The sequence below is a fragment of the Lycorma delicatula genome, chromosome 2, assembly GCF_047948215.1.
Source record: "Lycorma delicatula isolate Av1 chromosome 2, ASM4794821v1, whole genome shotgun sequence".
NCBI lineage: Eukaryota > Metazoa > Arthropoda > Insecta > Hemiptera > Fulgoridae > Lycorma > Lycorma delicatula.
The window spans coordinates 149,285,943-149,304,244 of record NC_134456.1 but is presented as its reverse complement, the minus strand read 5'-3'; the positions used below and the strand labels follow the sequence as shown (position 1 = coordinate 149,304,244).

Below are 18,302 nucleotides of genomic sequence, written 5' to 3'. Positions count from 1 at the left end.
TGTGCAGGTTATAAATTTCTATTTTTTGAAAAGAGAAAACAAACCCTAATAAAAAAACAAGTTAGACACAATTCTTGATGAATCTACTCCAACAATTACACCATTTACACATGAGTTGCCAAGTTTAAATGTGTCAAACAAGTTGTGAAAATGAATACTGTATAAAATACCCAAATAAGGTGACAACCAATGAAATTATCGCCAAAATTGGTAAACCATTTTAAATTGAACTTTGCATATAATAAAATTTGCAAAATTGCTGAGACAGTTAGCATCCAAATGAACATAGGCATAAATCCTACACAAACATTTATGGTAAGAAGATGATTTGTGTGCAATGGTTGCTAGTTTGTTTAATTACAAAAAAAAATTGTTTGAATATACCTTTCATTCCAGATTTTACAGTAATTCAAATGAAGCTCAAACAAATGTTTGTGCTGATTCATTACTATCATTTAAATTACACTATGCGATTCATCACTATGTACCTGTGATTTTTAAACTGATCCTTTGAACAGTCAAAATAATGGAAAACAAGAGATGAGCAGATGTTAAACTCGACAAAGTCAGTGCCCTTTACTAGAAAGATCATGCTCACTGTTTTTTGAAATGTAAACAATCTAATTTTCATTGACAATCTTACGAAAGGAAAATCAAACAATGGTAAGAGTATATTTTATCTACTTATGGCAATGACTGAATAATGACATCAAGAAAACCAGAACACAATTTCACAAGTAAAAAGTGTTGTTTTATCATGATAATACATCAGTTCATATTTAAGCAGTTGCAATGCTAAAAGTAACTGAAATCCTACCTGCATCCTAGCTATTGCCTGTCTTTGTTTTCTCTGAAATTTCCATCAATTTCTAAACCTAAAAAAATGGCTTAGAAAAAATAAATTTTCTGGTTAAAGAATCAATTTTGGGCTATTTTGGAAGAGTGGAACAAATCATTTTGTAATAGGATAAAATGATCCTCAAACACTATTATATGAAGTATGTCGTCCAAAAACGGGTTTTATACAAATAGATGTTAGTCTGTTTAGTGTAAATGTCTGCGTGCACGTGTCTGTATACTTGCAATAGACTAATGCTTAGAAGTAATTACTAAAATGGATGATAATGAATCTTCATATAAAGTGAAAGAAGTCATGAGTCAAACACTAGTTTAATAATAAATGTACTTAACCTGCAAATAATCATTATTTTCTTCTTCATTTATCTTACTTATCAAATCATTTTTGTAAATTAGGTTGCCATAACTATGATGGTTGTAAATAACCTAACACAAGACAAACTCACTCTCAAAAATGATTTAACCATTTGAGGTATAATGAAACTTTTCATCTCCCTGAGTGTCAAATCATAAATGATAGGCGACACAGTTGCTATCATTCAATAAAAAAATTGTGAATGTCTCTCCCCACAGTTTACAGCATATTAAAAAGTCCAAACACATTTTTGTGCTGATTTATTACTGTCAATGAAACCTGAGTTATCACAATGTACCTAAGACAAGGAACAGTTAAAATAATGGAAAGAAAGGGGTGAGCGAATGTTGAACTAGGCAAAGTCATTGTCCTCTACTGGAAATATGGGTAAAACTATCATAGTAAATTGTAATAAATGACAAGCACCCCATGACAGACTTACCAAGATGAAAAATGAAATGGTTTTCTGTCACCTCATTCAGTAAATCAAAAATACTATCACATATATGAATATAATGAACATCCAGCTTGACTGTTCATATTTGACACTACTTTTGGCTTATGAATGAGGCTCTGAAATATACCACAGTTGTATTTTTCAGTTACCCAATTTACTGACTGCTTAATAAAATTTAGCTGCTAATCGATTAAAAATACTTATTCATGAAATGTTAAACTAAAATCTTTGAACTAAACGACTGACTTTATACAATACAATTTCTTAAGTTTGTTATTTAAAAACTTCATTAATCTTAAATAAAAGTATTGTATTTGTTGCCTAATTGAAAAAAAACTATTTGTTTGAAATTATTTTTTTTAAATAAAAAAAAGAAGAAAAATCTCTTAATTTAATTAAAAATAATAAATTGTATAGAAATAATAATTACTAAATAAAATCACACATTACCTTTTACTTTTTATTTATATATTTATTTTCTTTTTTTACATAAAAATAATAGGAAAAAAATTAATTATATCATAATGATATGATCTATTAATATAGCTACATATATTACAAACATCCAGATTAAAAAAAAATCAAAGTAAAATAGTAATTTGACTAGAAAATGTAATAAATATTTTACATATTATATTTATTTGTATCTACACATCTATATGTTACGTTACTTTTTTCTATTTTGTTTAAAATCCATTATCATTAATAGTATACATTTACTATACTGAAAAATGTTTATTGCAGTCTTGTAATATGAATGCTGCATTTAAAAAAAAATCATTTAATAAAACATTTTTTTGAACCATGGAGTTTTGATTATTACAGTAGTTTTAATGATTACACAAATATACAGCACAGTTTTAAAACATTTAGTCTGTAATACTTGGCAATATATAAAATATTCATTATTATTAAATTATGTAATTAAGTTACATCCAGTTTATAATATTTATAGCACACTGATTTATTTTTTTGATTTAATCAGAAAGTTTATTAAAATGTATTATACCATACACTTATCCTATATGCAATAAAAATATAATTTCAATAATTATACAATAATAATATTTATAATAAAAAAATCATCAGCTTTATATCCAAACAATTTTTGTTTTAAGCTTTCAAATAATTTTTAAATATTACTACAACACATTTTATAATAATGGTCAAATTTTTTTTTTTTTTAATTCCGGCATTTAGAGAATATTACATAATATCGGCAATAAATAACAGCTAGCTATTTTTAATATAATAATTAAATTATTAAAACTACTCAGAAATATGGAGTCACAATTATTATAGTAAATATTTATATAAATATATTTTTTTACATATATATTATTTTAAATTTTTGAATATTATAGCATATTGCTAATGACAGAATATTAAACAACAACAATAATGTAGTTTACTTTTTATTTTATAACTGTATATGCTTTTTTGTCATTATGTAAATGAATATATGTTATGCATTTGTTTAATATATTATTTTACGTTAATCCAACAATGAGTTATGTTACTATCTATAATAGTTCCATAACACTTCTTTCTATATAAAAATTAAAAATGCATATAAAATATATGTATAAAATATATACACCGCATAATTATAATATATTATATAAATTAATAAATTTACAAATAATCTTTTTTTTTTGTTTTGTTTCTATATAAATATGGTAGGTAAATATGTATTTTTAAAAACATCATTTTTTTAAAAATAATACCAACTCAGGTTCATAAATATATGTATAAAATCATCAGCATTTATGGGCTGAATGTTGAAAATATTAAAAATTTGTCATCATTTTTTTTTTCTATTTTAGTTTAATTTTATCATATTATTATTATTCATAATTAAGTCAAGTAATTAAAATTCCAATAAAAGACAAAACAACTTACATTGAACATTAAAATATATATAAAAAATAATATAATTAAATATTTAATTGTAACTAACACAAGATTATATAATAAATATTAAAATGTGATAAAATATGTTAAAGTAAATATTAAAAATATTAATATATTTAATTCATACAAAAAAAGTTTAATTATAAAATATAATTATAAAAATTCAGAGATCTGCTGAGCAGAGCGATAAGGATTTATAATTTCAAATTTCCAAGTTGAAGAATTTTGCTTAGTAAATCTATTTTAGATCTAAAAATTGGAATTTCTTTTCTGTTGTTATTAAAATAATATTCATTACAGATTTTTATTTCATGAAATGTAATAATAAATTTCTGAAATAAATCAAAATTCACCTCTAAATTTTACACAAATAATGACAAGACAATAAAATATAAATGATATAACTTGCATTTTGATTTCGATATAATCAATACTTAACATCCTAGTTGAGGTTACCAGAAAAATAGTCTGTGAACTTAATTTTTTTTTAATATAATGTTTTGTATAAATAATCATATCACTCTCTTTATTAAGTAATATAATTAGTAATCTCATATATATATATATATATAGATAATATGATTAAATTGTTGTAGTTGGAAATTAATTTTTATTCTGTTATTAAATTCATAACACTCAGCAGGCCACTGACTTTCACTGAACACATTACATTAAATACATGAATAAATAAACTGAAATACAAAACTTCAGATTATTATTTTTAATTAGAAAAAAAAAACATAATATAATTTAATATAATTCATTGTCTTTTATCTAACCTTTTATTTTCTACTTTAAGATTTAAAAGGAAATCAGTATATTTTTTTTTTGTGTTTCTTCTAGCTGATACTAACAACATAAGAAAATATCATTATGTTGTAGTTTTGTAATAATGCATAAAGGGGCACTGTTGCAATAACAAATCAAACAGAAAAAAATCATTTGGAAAAACTATCACTGCTGATCAATTATAATAAAAAAAGAACAAAAGAAAGACTTGTAACTAAATATTAAAATTTGTTGTCATGGTCCCCAGTAATTAATTGAGAACCTGAGTTTTTAATAAAAGTAAAAAATAAATTTGAGCAACAGTAAATGTACTCTCAGGTATTATAGATACAAAACACAATTAATAGTTAAATATACAACATTAGAAATTGACAAGCAAAGCAGAATTATGCATAGTACAGAAATACCATATCATATTTCTTTTTCTTTAATCCATCCTCGGCTTATAGCTTGTCTTCCATATTTCAGCAAGTGTTACAGCAGAATGAAAACGATGGAAAATACAAAGCGGAAGGGTTACACGCTGTACCATTGCCCACGCAAGAAAGCCGTAAAAGTCCAGCTGTGAACAGATGATATTATTTTATTTACAAACTCAAAGTTAAACGTATAATATATATCCTATTGCATTTCAGAGAGTAAATAACTGATGATGAATCAATGAATTCAAGAAGTACTTATGTAATTTCAAAAGTTTAACATTTAGCTTGCTATAAATTTTGTATATTTTGTTAGTAATTATTATGGTTTATACATGTAATTTTTTTGAAAGGTAAGTGATACAAGTATCCACTACACAAACAATGTAGCTTTTTCACACAAACCACATTGTAATGCACATCCATGTAAAACAACTGTATTTTTAGAGGACATGTTCTTCATAAAATACAAACTGTAACATATGCATTGTAAATATATTGTTTTTAAAAAAAGATATTCTAACACAGAACCATATTCTTTATACAAAATTTTCAACATTTTTAGGAAAAAAGTCACTTGAAATATTATGAAATATACATTGCATAACATAACAAGAAAACAAAAAAAACACAGCACTCCAGGAATATAGAAATAACTTCTTATACTGCAATAATTGTAGGGATATCAATTTAGTAACAATGAGCATACTAACAATAACCACAAAATGAAAATTTTACCATGAAATACAAAAGTCACAAGCTTAACCATACTTTAACAATAAGTAATTTATGAAACACAGGTATTTCATTTACAGTAAACATAAATTAATTATTTTGAATTAAAGTAAGCAGTAAACAACTACTGGGTAAAATATGGCCAACGGTTTTCTCTTACTCTAAATATTTAATTACTTCTCATAAAATAACTATAAATATAAAACCATTCTAAGTAGATTGTAAATATATCAATTTACTTTGTTAATTGAAGGTTTTTATAATTATATTATATGATGTGTATTCAAAAAATAGTTGAACTTTTTCTAAAAAAAAAATGTTGAGTGTTGATTGTAAATACTTTTCCCAACATCCTTTCCACTTCAAAAAATAGCTCCTGAATGCATTTTTAGAAATAGCTTTCAGGGAATTTGAAAAATTTTATTTTATAGATTCTACAGTTTCAAATCTCTACCCCTTACTTAAGGGCAATTATAATTTTTGAAACAAAACAAGTCAGGGGCTAGGTTGGATGAGTATGGTGAGTGAGGGATGACAGAGAACAGATATTTTGTTCAAAACTTCTGAATTAGAAACTATGCATGGACTGACAAATTGTCATGATGAAGGACCATGAGTCAGTTATCTTTGTCACATTTTTGCAGAAATGTCTGATGATTTCTAGGTAGGAGTGGCAGTTAACTTTGTGACCTGCAGGTAAAACTTCATAGTGAACAACACATTTGATGTCAGTAAAGCCTGTCATCATCACTTTTGTGCTTGAATGACTTTTGCATGTCTTTTTTGTTCCCGGTTACACTTTTCTCACTCACTGCAATGAATGAGAATTTGTTTCACATCAAACTCACACACCCATGTCTCACTGCCAGTTAATTAATATCAATAAGATTTCACTACACAAGCTTTCTGCTCTTACCAAGGGTTTTTGGAACAAACTTGGCAGCAACTCATGTATTCCTAATATTTTTTTGTCTAGGGTTTTGTGACATTATCCTACTGAAATACCAGTCTCTTGTGCAACTAGTAATTTGATCTTCACCAGACTGTTCACTTGAGCAGTGTGGCCATCAATGTCATTCTGGATGAACACTTGTCTTACACAAATTCTTTACCATTTTTAAAATCTCTGAATCACTCATAGCACTGAATGCTTAGAAATTCCTCCCCTTAAGCCTCTTGAATCATTTTGAATTTTTCAGTAAAATTTTTACCAAGTTTAACACAAAGTTTAACTGCAACTCTTTGTTCATCTAAGTCACTCATTGCAAAAATAGAAAAAAAAACACAAACAATACCTATTTCAAATAGATAAAATCCAAAAAAAGTAATGTCATAGGATTCACTTGGGTGATAGGAAATTGTAAGTTTTTATGATACTCAGTGTTGCCAACCATATGTGTCAAAATATCTCTAAAGGAGCCACAGAAAAAAGTTTAGTTATTTTTAACAGATTTCATATATAACTATTTTAAACCAATTGTAAATATGTTAAATTTAATGAGTTAATGTAAGATTTGTAAATATATTTTATTTGCAGTTTGTCTTAAGAATTACCTGAACAGGATTTGCTATAACTTTTTGTGCTTCGAATGTGTAAATGATCCACATAGTAACATTACATATTAGTAGGAAAGTAACAATCTGTCGACCTGGCTTAGAACGATCATGTTCTGGTAAGTTCACACGACGACGTGCTATATCTGCTATAAACAACAGTTGCAAAACAACCTAAAAACAAAGAAGATGAATTAAGATATAAAATATAAGCAATCATTTGTTTGTTTTTTTTTTTTTGAGAATGTAAAAGTTGCTCAGCGAGTTATTTATAAAATTTAAATAATATATTTTTAACACTAAAATTATTTAAAATAAAGTATTATAATTATTAAAATAAAATTGAATTTATAAATGGAATCTGATATTTTAAATAAAATTCTCTGTTTATATTGGATATACTGTAAAAAAAGCAGTGTCTAAGTGAGTTTTGAAAAGTGGTAATTTCTGGCTTCACAATGTTTAAATGACAAAAAAAGATGATTTCAAAAGAAGAAGTTCTGTGACTAATAGTGGATCTGATTCATCATGAATAAATATATAGATCTTTTAGTCCGACTGGTTTGGTGCTTAATAACAATTCATAAATCACATCAGGAATAGATAAATATACTAGCTACTACACTGTTAAAAAAAAGGTAACAAACAACTGATCCAGCATTTGCCTGGTTGTAATAATGTAAATCATGTAAAACATTGACCACAGAATACACAATTAATTATATGATCAAAATAGATAATATGAAAGTCTATTAATTATTTTAAAAATAATAAATGAAGATATTAATACATAAAATAATTACAGAATAATCCACAATTTATCCAAGATGTAAATGAAAAATTTATTTTTATAAATTTCAATTTAAAGTATTAATGAGCACATATTATGAACGGCATGTAGAAAATTAAGGGGTTCTTTTTAAAAAGTTCTTTAATTAGTAATATTAAAAAATTCATTGTCAGAATAATATTGTTTCTTTTAATTGTATTTAAGAAATCTTTTAATGGTTCATAATTTATTAAAAATAGCAATGAAAGCATAATAAGGCTCTTTCTCAAAAGTTGAAATATACTGTTGAGTTATATGAAAAAATTCTGTTGTTTAGTTTAGTAGATGGATATTATTATTTTATAAGGGTAAGCAATTTTTAGGAAAGGTTGAAAATTTGTAAATTTTAAAAAGAAGGGTAAGTTAAAATTTTTCATTTTCTAAATATTGGTTTACATCATTCATATATGTGGGGACCAAAAATGATCTGACAGCCCATTTTTATATCATGAATACTAATTTCGGTTTTTTGAAGAAAGTGATATTGTACTTTACATTGGATTATACATAAGGAAAATAAATAAATATATCACTCACTTATTAAAGAATTTTACTGAATCATTACTGAACAATACCTTTGATTAATCAGTGGGAACATTCTGGAAAAATGATTAAAATTGATTACTTTTAATACCTAAACTGATAACTTCTACAAAACATCATACAAATGCAGTTTACTACATATTTTTTGGAAGATTATTAAAAATTAAAAATAATTATCATAATAATTTATAGTTATAATTATTTTTCTTTCAATGTTTTAGTTACTTTGGTCAATAATAATTAATTTATGTTTGGTTACAGAGTGGTTCAAATAAAAACAAAAATTATGTTCTGGAAAAAAAATTAATATGCGAGTTTGTGGGTGCACTGAGTGAGAAACTGGTCTAGTAGATACCACCTTAAACTATTGCAGTTCTGTTTGATTGGTCATAGCACAATGAGCGGGCAAGAGATACATGTGTATGTTTCGCATCGCATTATCGTTAAGTTTTTAATCAAAGGGAATGTTAAACCCACGGACTACGTGTGAAGTACAGTGGTGATGGGTTATCAAAGGTGTATGGTGGTATAATATCTTTAAAGAAGAGCATGAAAGGGTTGAAAACAAAACCCATCATTATGTGTTTGTGCACCAGTGTCACACCCAAGGACATTCACCACGTCGAGTGGCTGATTTTGAATGACAAATGCATCAATGTTTGGGTGATAACAGCAAGAGTGGAAATTATTGATGGCAGCATTGACACAATCATCATGATACCGTAAAATTGCAGCCATATGGGTACTTCGCCTCCTTACCTTTGAACGAAGTTTACTCTGGAAGTGCTCTGTATTTGTCTTCTAGCGCATTATGAGCAGGATGGGGAAGGTCTATTTAAGCGTATATTCATGATACATGAAATGTGGATCCACCACTATATACCTGAAAGTAAATGGACACCATGGAACAGCAAAAGAAGACAGGTCCTATGAAACCAGTCAGTGTTATCAGCCAGTAAGGTTTTGTGAAACTTAGTCCGAGACATGAAAGCAGTACTATATGTTGACTTTTTAATTCAAATGAAAGAATAGAAAACCGTGAATGCTGCATATTGTATTGACCTCTTACAGGAATACGTGAAGATTGAAATACCATGATATTCCAATTCATAGCACCATCTTGCTTCACGACAACGTGCGACCCCACACTGCCCATTTAATGTGCGTATGTGAAACAGATATTAGTCTGAAGGTGTAATAAATGTGATAGTAGTCTGCAGATAATATAGTCTGATGTATAAGGGAAATCTGGAACAATTCTGAAGAGTATTTAAAACACTTATGCTGTCATAGTCACAGAAGAGTGAGCTGGAGCATTGTTTTGGTGAAAAAGATACTTCTCTGTTAAATGATCATTTTTTCTTATTTCTTCATTTAGATGATCTAGTAAAAGATACATAATATTGCATAGTTATCACTTTACCCTGTTACAGATATGAAGGAGCATTCCAATAGACAGTGGCCAGTATCAATTTTCCTGCTGGTGGAATGGATTTTGTCTTCTTTAGAGTGAATTTCGCTACTGCAACCCACTATTTTGACAGTTCCTCAATTTCAGGTTAATATATCCATGTTTCATCAACTGCATCGAAAGAGTGAAAAATTTCTCTCAGTTACATTAAAACAAGCCCAAATCATGCTTAGAAATGTTTATTTGATAACCCTTTTGATTTAATGTGGGCAAACACAGCATCCGTCTTGTCTTGTAGATAGTTCTTGCAAACATAAATATTACGTTGTTCATTTGAGATGCCTAATGTTTTAGCGATCTTATGCACTTTCATTCTTTTATTCTCCATTATCATATCATAGATTTTTTTCAATATTCTCTGCAGTAGTAACCTCAACAGACTTCCAAAATATTCAGTGTCATTTGTGCTCTTATGACCACTTGAAAATAACTAAACCTCTTGTAAACTGTTCTAGCAGATGAAGAAAACTGACCATAATATTTATCTAGCATTTAGTTTCTTGTGCAGTTTTGCCTTGCAAAAGTTATGTTTTGTCAAGGCATAAAACAAACAAAGTATGCTGTCACAGGTACAGAAGATTGAGCTGTTACATTGCTTTGTGAAAAAGAAACTTTTTTTCTTTTCATATACCTTACTTTTCAGACAGATTTTTTTTTGATTTACAGAGTTAAATCACCTAAATGAGTTAAAACAATACAGAAGATAAAATTGGAAAATGTGATAAAAGGGCTCCACAATAGACAAATAATTTTTAAGAAAGTTTCTTATTGAAGAATGAAAACACAAGGAAAATATAAACTAAGACAAGCAGAGATGCTTCTGGAGGTGGAAAGAGTGAGAGTGAGAAAGAGGGAAATAATGAAGAACAAATAAAATAAACAAATAAAAATAAAAACAGAAACATCAGGAAGCAACAAATGTGGGAAGAATTTTTAGAATAGAATTGAAAGTTCAAAATTCAGAGAATTTTGGAAAATAGAGTAGTAGTTCAGACAGTAGGTGTTGTTTTGATATCATTACACTTGAATAAACAAAGGGGTGGGTCGGAAATGGTCAATGTTCCAGAAATATAAACATTGCCAATGGCCGGAGTAGAGCTTGTGCAATGAGCATATACTCTACTCTACATACACAGAGCACATGAGCAAAGAGTGCAACATGAACTTATTCCATTTTGTATAGAAGTTTGACAGTGTTATGTTCTGCAGGTGTGTGGAAACTCTTCTGTGGAAGTGAGTTCAGGGAGTTCATTGTGAATGAGAAGATCATTTATTTATTTCTATAAGTAAAAGCTTGTTTTCTTTTTAGCTATTTTCTAATTTCCACAAATTCTGTATAATTTTCATTACTAATTGTAAATTTCATATTAGAATCAGAATTGTTGTTTGTGACATATTTTATTTATTTTGTAAACAAGGTGATTAAGTATAAATAAATTATATGTTTGTAAGAATATTAATATTTGTAACCTCTCTATCAAACTGATAATAGACAACATAAACAACAGTGGGAATTACTTAAAAGGGAACAAAGCATAATACTGTGAAAAAATAATGTATCATTCTATAGCTTCAGGTCAATCTATTTAAAAACAACAAAACTGTAGCAATTTAAAAAGTTGTTCCTTTTATTATTATGACTTAAAAAATTTGTCTACATCAAATAACCACCTGTAGAACAGATAAAATTCCTGTGATCATTACAAGAAGATTTGGTTCACTTATCCTAGCATTCAATGACCCAGCGATGATGCTGAAAACTGCGTAAACAAACAAACCAAATGCTGAGACACGAAGCAATATATCATTTAGATCACTTTGTTCTTCAACTCTAAATTTTAAATTCTGCACTCTGTAACAGGAAAAATGCATTGGTTTAAGTTAATTTTAATAATAATAGCCCATTAAGGGTTTTTGTAACTTGTTTACAGTTTATTGACTGTAGCTTCAATTTCAAAAAAAAAATCCACATTTCAGACAATTATCAATCTAAGTTATTGTAACGATAAGTTATTGAATATGATTTGACACTACAAGAACACTAATAATAAACTATACATAAAGTGATTCTTCCCATATTGTTTACCTTTTTTATAGTATTAGTTTATTTAGCATTCACCCAATGATAGTTCCTCCAATATGTTATTTGGTATTATATTGGTACCAGATGTTTGAAGTGGTTGCTACAATTTTTTTGATTTTTACATCAGCTTCTAATTCATAACCAGTCTAAGTTGAGCATAGAAGCATGTCGTCTATTCTGCATGATTTGCAGAATAACTATTTTGTAAAATTACAAAGTTGAATTTGTTAAAAATGTAATATATTTCCTGTTATTTAGAAAAAAATATATTTCTTACCTATATTTTTAACATCCACTACTGATAATTAAAAATTATAGAAAAACCTTTTTAAAAATATTTCTTAGAAATAATATTTTTTAAGAAATAAATAATCTTTAACCATAGGAACATTGAGAAATTCATTAAGTAATAAATAATTTAATAGTATTAATAAAATTTAATAGTTTACTTTGTGATATCAGACATTCTCAATGCACATATTTTGATTTCTAGAATTTTTCTTATAAATTTACCTTAAATTGTCCAAGTGTTTCATCAAGCAATAAACCAATATTTTCTTCAAAATGTAATCACAGACACCGCAATGTGTAAAAAAATAATAACCAAAACTTTGGGAAAAGATTAAAGTACAACACTTTGATATACATCAGTACCACCTTTGTTTAGTGTTACAAAATCTTTTTTAAAGAACTACAAAGTTATTCAACTCTTACTAAGAAGGGCTTGACCTTTGACAAGCTAAATACTTAGGAGGAAAATTAAGTAGAACATTAAAGCATGTAATTATGCAAGTAAAGAGTTATGCAAAAAATTAATCTACTCTTTGAATAAAATTTTCAGATATGGAACCCGTGGGGGACGTAACTCCCTACTCCTTTGACTGATTGCAACCAATATTAAATGGTATCAGAAGTGGTCTCATTCAGAAGTCATTATAAAAATTGATTATTTAAACTGATTTAATAAAAATCAGTTAATCCAGTTAGATATCAAGCGAAACAATAAATGATAAAAATTTTTTTTTTTATCTCCTCCCTGAATGAAACTGCCTGAATACATAACCAAATTAAGATACCATGTAATGGAATTATCTAATTAGTACAAGAGTGTGAATTTGGTTCAGAAGTGACAAAAAAACAAAAAAAGGCTTTTTGCTCCCTTCTCCTTTCTGGGAGCTTGAATAAGATCTAACACTATCAGAAAGTATCTTAGCAACCTAAGGAGCAATAAATTATAAAAAAAAATATATATATATATCTACCCTTTAAATAAAATTTTGAAATATGGGACTCATAAGATCTGTATCTCCCTGCCCTCAATTGATCAATTGAGGGCAGGGAATTGACCAAAATAAAATGATATCAATGTCCCATATCACAAAGCATTGTGCCAAATGTCATCCAAATCAGTCCATCCAGACTGAGTTATTAAGAAAAGAAATAGGCCAACATACATAATATTAACATACATACATACATCATATAGTAGTGTGCAAATTAATCTGAACACAGATGTTATGTAATAAAGAGTAATTTTATCTAGAAAAAATAATAATACCTTTACAATTTGTGAATATCTAGTAATTAATATATCCTCCTATGTTCTTCATCAGTTCATGTACACAATTTGGCATCGATTCAATAAGTACACTTCACATTTTTTTTTATTTCTTCATCATGAAACCATATCAATATTATTGCTTTAATAAGGTCAATTTTTGTGGTACAATTTATTTTTGAGAGTCGTTTTTCAAATACTGGCAAAGATTTTCAGTTGGGTTAAGTCTGGGAAGTTGCCTGGCCAGGGAGCACTTTTACTGTTTCATTCTTCAAAAACTTTTTCCACTTTTTTGGCAGTATGGCATGGAGCACCAAATCTTGTTGAAACACTCTGTTGCTTTGCAGGAATTTGTTTTGAAACTGTGTCGCAGCCCTTTCCTTCAGAATCTTGATATATTCATCACTTTTCAACCTACAATCAACTGGAAGTAATGAACAAGGGCCTTCAAGCACGAAACAACCCTAAAACATTTTTTTTTTGAGGATGTTTAATTGATTGTTGGAAATGAGCCGGTGATGTATTTTCATCTGATGCTTTTGTAATGTATGGAACCCTTAGCCCCTGAACATAAAAATGTGACTCGTAGAAAAACAAAATTTTTCCATTCTTCTTTGGTCAGTTTAATATATGCTTTGGCCCACAAGAATCTTTCTGCACACGGCTATGGTTAAAAACTGCTTTTTAACTAGCTGAGAAACTTTCCGTACAACTTCAAGAAGTCAGCATCTAACAGTTGTGTGTGTAAACTTGTTCCAATGGTTGGTAATTCTCAATTTAAGTCCGCAGCAGATAATTTTGGACATTTACTTTTTCTCATTACTCTTATGTTGGTAGTTTACGGCCACATTTATCTTTCATTTGAAGTGAAAAGGTACCAGTCTCTTTAAATTGTTTTAATTTAGCATTCACTGTTCCTAGTCCCCATCACACTCAAGAAGTTATCTGTCATTTTGTAATACTGGTATCATCAGAAAGAAAAAAAAAATTTTGAACGCTTTATTGGAGTTATGTCCATTATTATATAATCAAGACTCACAGAAAATAAATACGAAAATATGATTTTGTAATAAAAAAAATGAAATAAATTTTCACAAAATACTATTTATAACATAAAAATTGCTAAATAATCTCACATTACACACACAACTTAAAGAATGGTTGTGGTTAAGCAATGTAACTATGACATAGAATTAAACAAAAAAAAATCCCTACATTCAGATTAATTTGTATGCTACTGTACTTCCAACATTTTTTTATGCTAAAATAATGTTTTATGGTTAGAGGGGATCACGAAACATTAACATCTGCAAAAATCCTGACATGCAAAATTCAATTATTTACATACTTCCCCTTATGTAGTATACTATATAGATACACAGCTGGGAATATAATACTATCTCAAGTGCAGATTTTGGAGCATGTGTCATCAAAGTAATCTAAACCAATTGTATTGTCATAATGAGATAAACATTGATTACAAATAAGAAAGTGTTGATTTAGCTATCAGGATTTGTTTCTATCCATTGTTTTAATCAAATTTTTGCTAACATAGTTATAACTTTTGTCTGGAAGATTGTTTTGAATTTTTGTAAAGAGAAGTTGCTTTTTGTAATACCAAAATATTAAAAACAGTAACTTATAATTCTAGTAGAGAGCTTAAGACACTACAAAAAAAAAATATATATAAACCATATTTAAATATCATTAGTACCTTATAAAACCAATAATAATAGCTATAATACTGAGACCCATTAATGTACAATGGGAAACATCTGCCAGATATATAGCTAACAGACCAAGCTGTGGATGATGAATTAACACAAAAAATAGTATTAAACATATTAGAGATCCAACAAGCAGAAGTAAACCGAAGAATAATCCTTTACTGGCTCCAACACAATCCATACGACCATTATGAGCATGAGCCATAGCAACTGCACGTCGAGATAATATAACTTCCAGTCGCTGTTCAAGATCTTCTTCTCCAACATACCTTGAAAAAAATTGTTTTGTTTTAAATGATATATTACCAGTTTAATGCTTTATGATATTAATATTTAGGAATTAAAATTTCTAGACTTTTCTCATACTTTAAAATTTATTAATATACCTTTCTTACACATGGTTAAACATTTAAGGCAATTTAGATTCATAAAGAATATGGATTTGATTACATCTGATAGGAGTCACAATTATTTTTAATTTCTTTTCTTACAGAAGTTGCACAACATTATAAAGATGCCAGTTTTTTTAACCAATCTCTATATTATTTAGAAATATTTTGAGTAAATGATACTATTCATTCAATTGTCACGAGTGGTATAGATGATTAAACTGCTAGCCACCCATAAATGAGGTTGATGTTTAATTTATACATTAAAACAGCACAAGTGCATTCTACATAACAGGCAGATGTCATTGTGGTCAATGTCATAAACTACATCTTGTCTAGATAATTACTTATAAGGCTTTTTGGTAACGTGAACACAATGATGTAAGACTGCTCCTGGTCTAGAATGATATAATAAGTTGAATATAGTTCAAAATAAGTATCTGACAGCCATTTTGGAGTGAAAATCTTGCAGTATTTTATATATTACATTAAGGATGATTATATATTACACTGTAACATGATGTAATGCTAGCCATTTGGGTATTCTAAGTAATAAAACAGCTTCAGCAGATGAATGGTGAACCATCCAAACGTTCAGACAATGATTCAAGCCTGGTATTTGAAATGCTACATTTCAATAAAGACAAAACATTTTTAGCTGATAGCATTGGGAGAATTAATGCTTCAAATGGTGGAGTCCTTTAACATTGCAGAAAAGAAATCAAGTCTACTAATAATATAATTGGAGACTGAAATAAGTATATACATTAAATACACTGCTACAATAACTTATCTTCTTTATTCACATTTATAAAAATGCTTTCTAATCAATAGAGTACCCATTTCGCACCTTTTGGAAAAAGAAAAAATATCACATGATGCCAAATTTGGTTAATATGGAAGTATATATGTTTAGTAATGTGTTTGTCAACCAAAAACTGCTTCACATGTTTATTGTCTTGATGAAGAATAAAACCATTTTTCCACAATATTGGTTGTTTTTTTTCTGACTTTCTTTCAACTTTTCAGAACTTCCCTGTAATAATGAGTTCTTTGTTGTGCCTTCTAGAACCCATTCTTCTAAAATTACATCCTAGATATAAAAAAGCTTTGAATAAGGACTTGCTTTAATGAGTTTTTCATTCTTAGTCTGATGATTTTCAGTGCACTAATTGTCATTTCACCTCAGTATCATACTGAAAAATCCTGGTTTTATCACAATTTATGATTTTTTGAATAAGGCAGTCTTTTTGAATAATCTCGTTAATTTTTTGCATATTTTCTTCAGTTTTTGAATCCCATTATGGGATTCTTAGTTCTTCTTAGAGAATTCTTAAAAGTTTCTATAAAGCTATGGAAGTTATCCATAGTGCTCATCATCTTATACGTTCTAATGTCCTTCAGTTAATCTTTTATACCATTCAAATACATGTGCACAAGTCAGTCTTCTCTGTAAGCATCAGAAGTATTTGAAAACATTTGATAAGTATATATAATTTTATTAAAAATTTTAAATTGACATGATGTTCACTCAACTTTTAAATTTAGCATTATTCCAGCACAAAACAGAAAACAAAATTGTACTGTACAGTTACTCATAATAAATTAAATTGCCAAGAGTGTTGATTTTTTTCATGCAGTTCAGACATACCCAAGGTCGGAAAGAACTTATAAGGCAGTTCTCACTACCTTTCTTTAAGAGGTAGAAACACAGTCTCATTACTAACAGTTATACCTTGCCATGTTGACTGGTAAAGTTGAACCAATCTCTGCTAACTAGACAATAAAATTTATGTTTAAGCATATTTTACATGATTCTACTCTTATGAAGAATTGCCACTTTGATATGTAATAGAATAATAAATATTTTTTTAAATTCTCCTGAGGAGCTCTGATGAAGTTTCTTTAAGCATCAAGGTAATTAAGGCATTTGAAATTCATTTAATGTTTTGTTTACTTTTAACTCATCACTTCATCTGGTTTTTTTTAACTAAAAATGGTTTTCTATACCATCAATAGGTCATTTTGTTATTAAATTATGTGCGATTTATGCTATATAATGTAAACTTACTAATGTTTATTTACATAATTGTTCCACTATGAGAAAAGGTAAGAGAGATCTGTCAAATTTACAGGCATCAAGAGAATATCAAATGATGTTCCCTTTCGTATTCTCTTGCTGCTTCAATGCAGACACACAAGCATTCATTTCTTAGATCAGTCAGTTGTATCTGTATCTGCATCTGCATCATACATATTATTTGGCAGGAAGTAATGAAGTTTCACAAGAATGTGTATACAGTGGCAAGACTGTTGTTTAGAGTGTTATACAGTGTGTACCCTTTCATATGATCACTACTGTTTATTCATTAGAGAGGTTTATTATCTAAAATAAATCTTAATGAAAATTTTAATGTTATTTGTGCTCTTCTCTTACGGTTATCATATCTTAACTATGAATAATTTAGGTACTGGAGAACTGTCTTTAAAAAAATCATATGCGGAAAACCTTTTTTTTTCAAAAATATAACTACTTCATTTATTCAGTATTACCAAAACCTCTGAGACAAATTGATATTCAGGAAGGATCACTCTTCAAATGATTCATTTTAAAACAGTAT

General features: G+C 28.0%; 1 protein-coding gene and 1 long non-coding RNA gene across 8 annotated transcripts in view; one reads left to right on the top strand and one right to left on the bottom strand.

The window, feature by feature from the left end:
* Positions 1–3,664: 3,664 nt before the first annotated feature.
* LOC142319313 (proton channel OtopLc-like) overlaps positions 3,665–18,302 on the bottom strand; it is a 422,996-nt gene continuing 408,358 nt past the window's right edge. For 3 of the 7 annotated variants that reach the window (XM_075356452.1, XM_075356451.1, XM_075356450.1), the window contains exons 12-15: positions 15,280–15,561; positions 11,596–11,776; positions 7,082–7,255; positions 3,671–4,935 (exon numbers count right to left, since the gene is read on the bottom strand). In XM_075356452.1, coding sequence (XP_075212567.1) covers positions 4,801–4,935; positions 7,082–7,255; positions 11,596–11,776; positions 15,280–15,561 — 772 coding nt within the window. In that variant the 3' untranslated portion in view covers positions 3,671–4,800. Of the gene's footprint in view, positions 4,936–7,081; positions 7,256–11,595; positions 11,777–15,279; positions 15,562–18,302 lie in introns of all 7 variants that reach the window. The other 4 variants (XM_075356453.1, XM_075356448.1, XM_075356454.1 and 1 more) reach the window with 4 other exon arrangements.
* LOC142319314 (uncharacterized) lies at positions 7,081–10,946 on the top strand. Its single transcript, XR_012755170.1, has 2 exons — positions 7,081–7,200; positions 10,591–10,946. It is a non-coding gene; the product is annotated as an uncharacterized LOC142319314 (long non-coding RNA).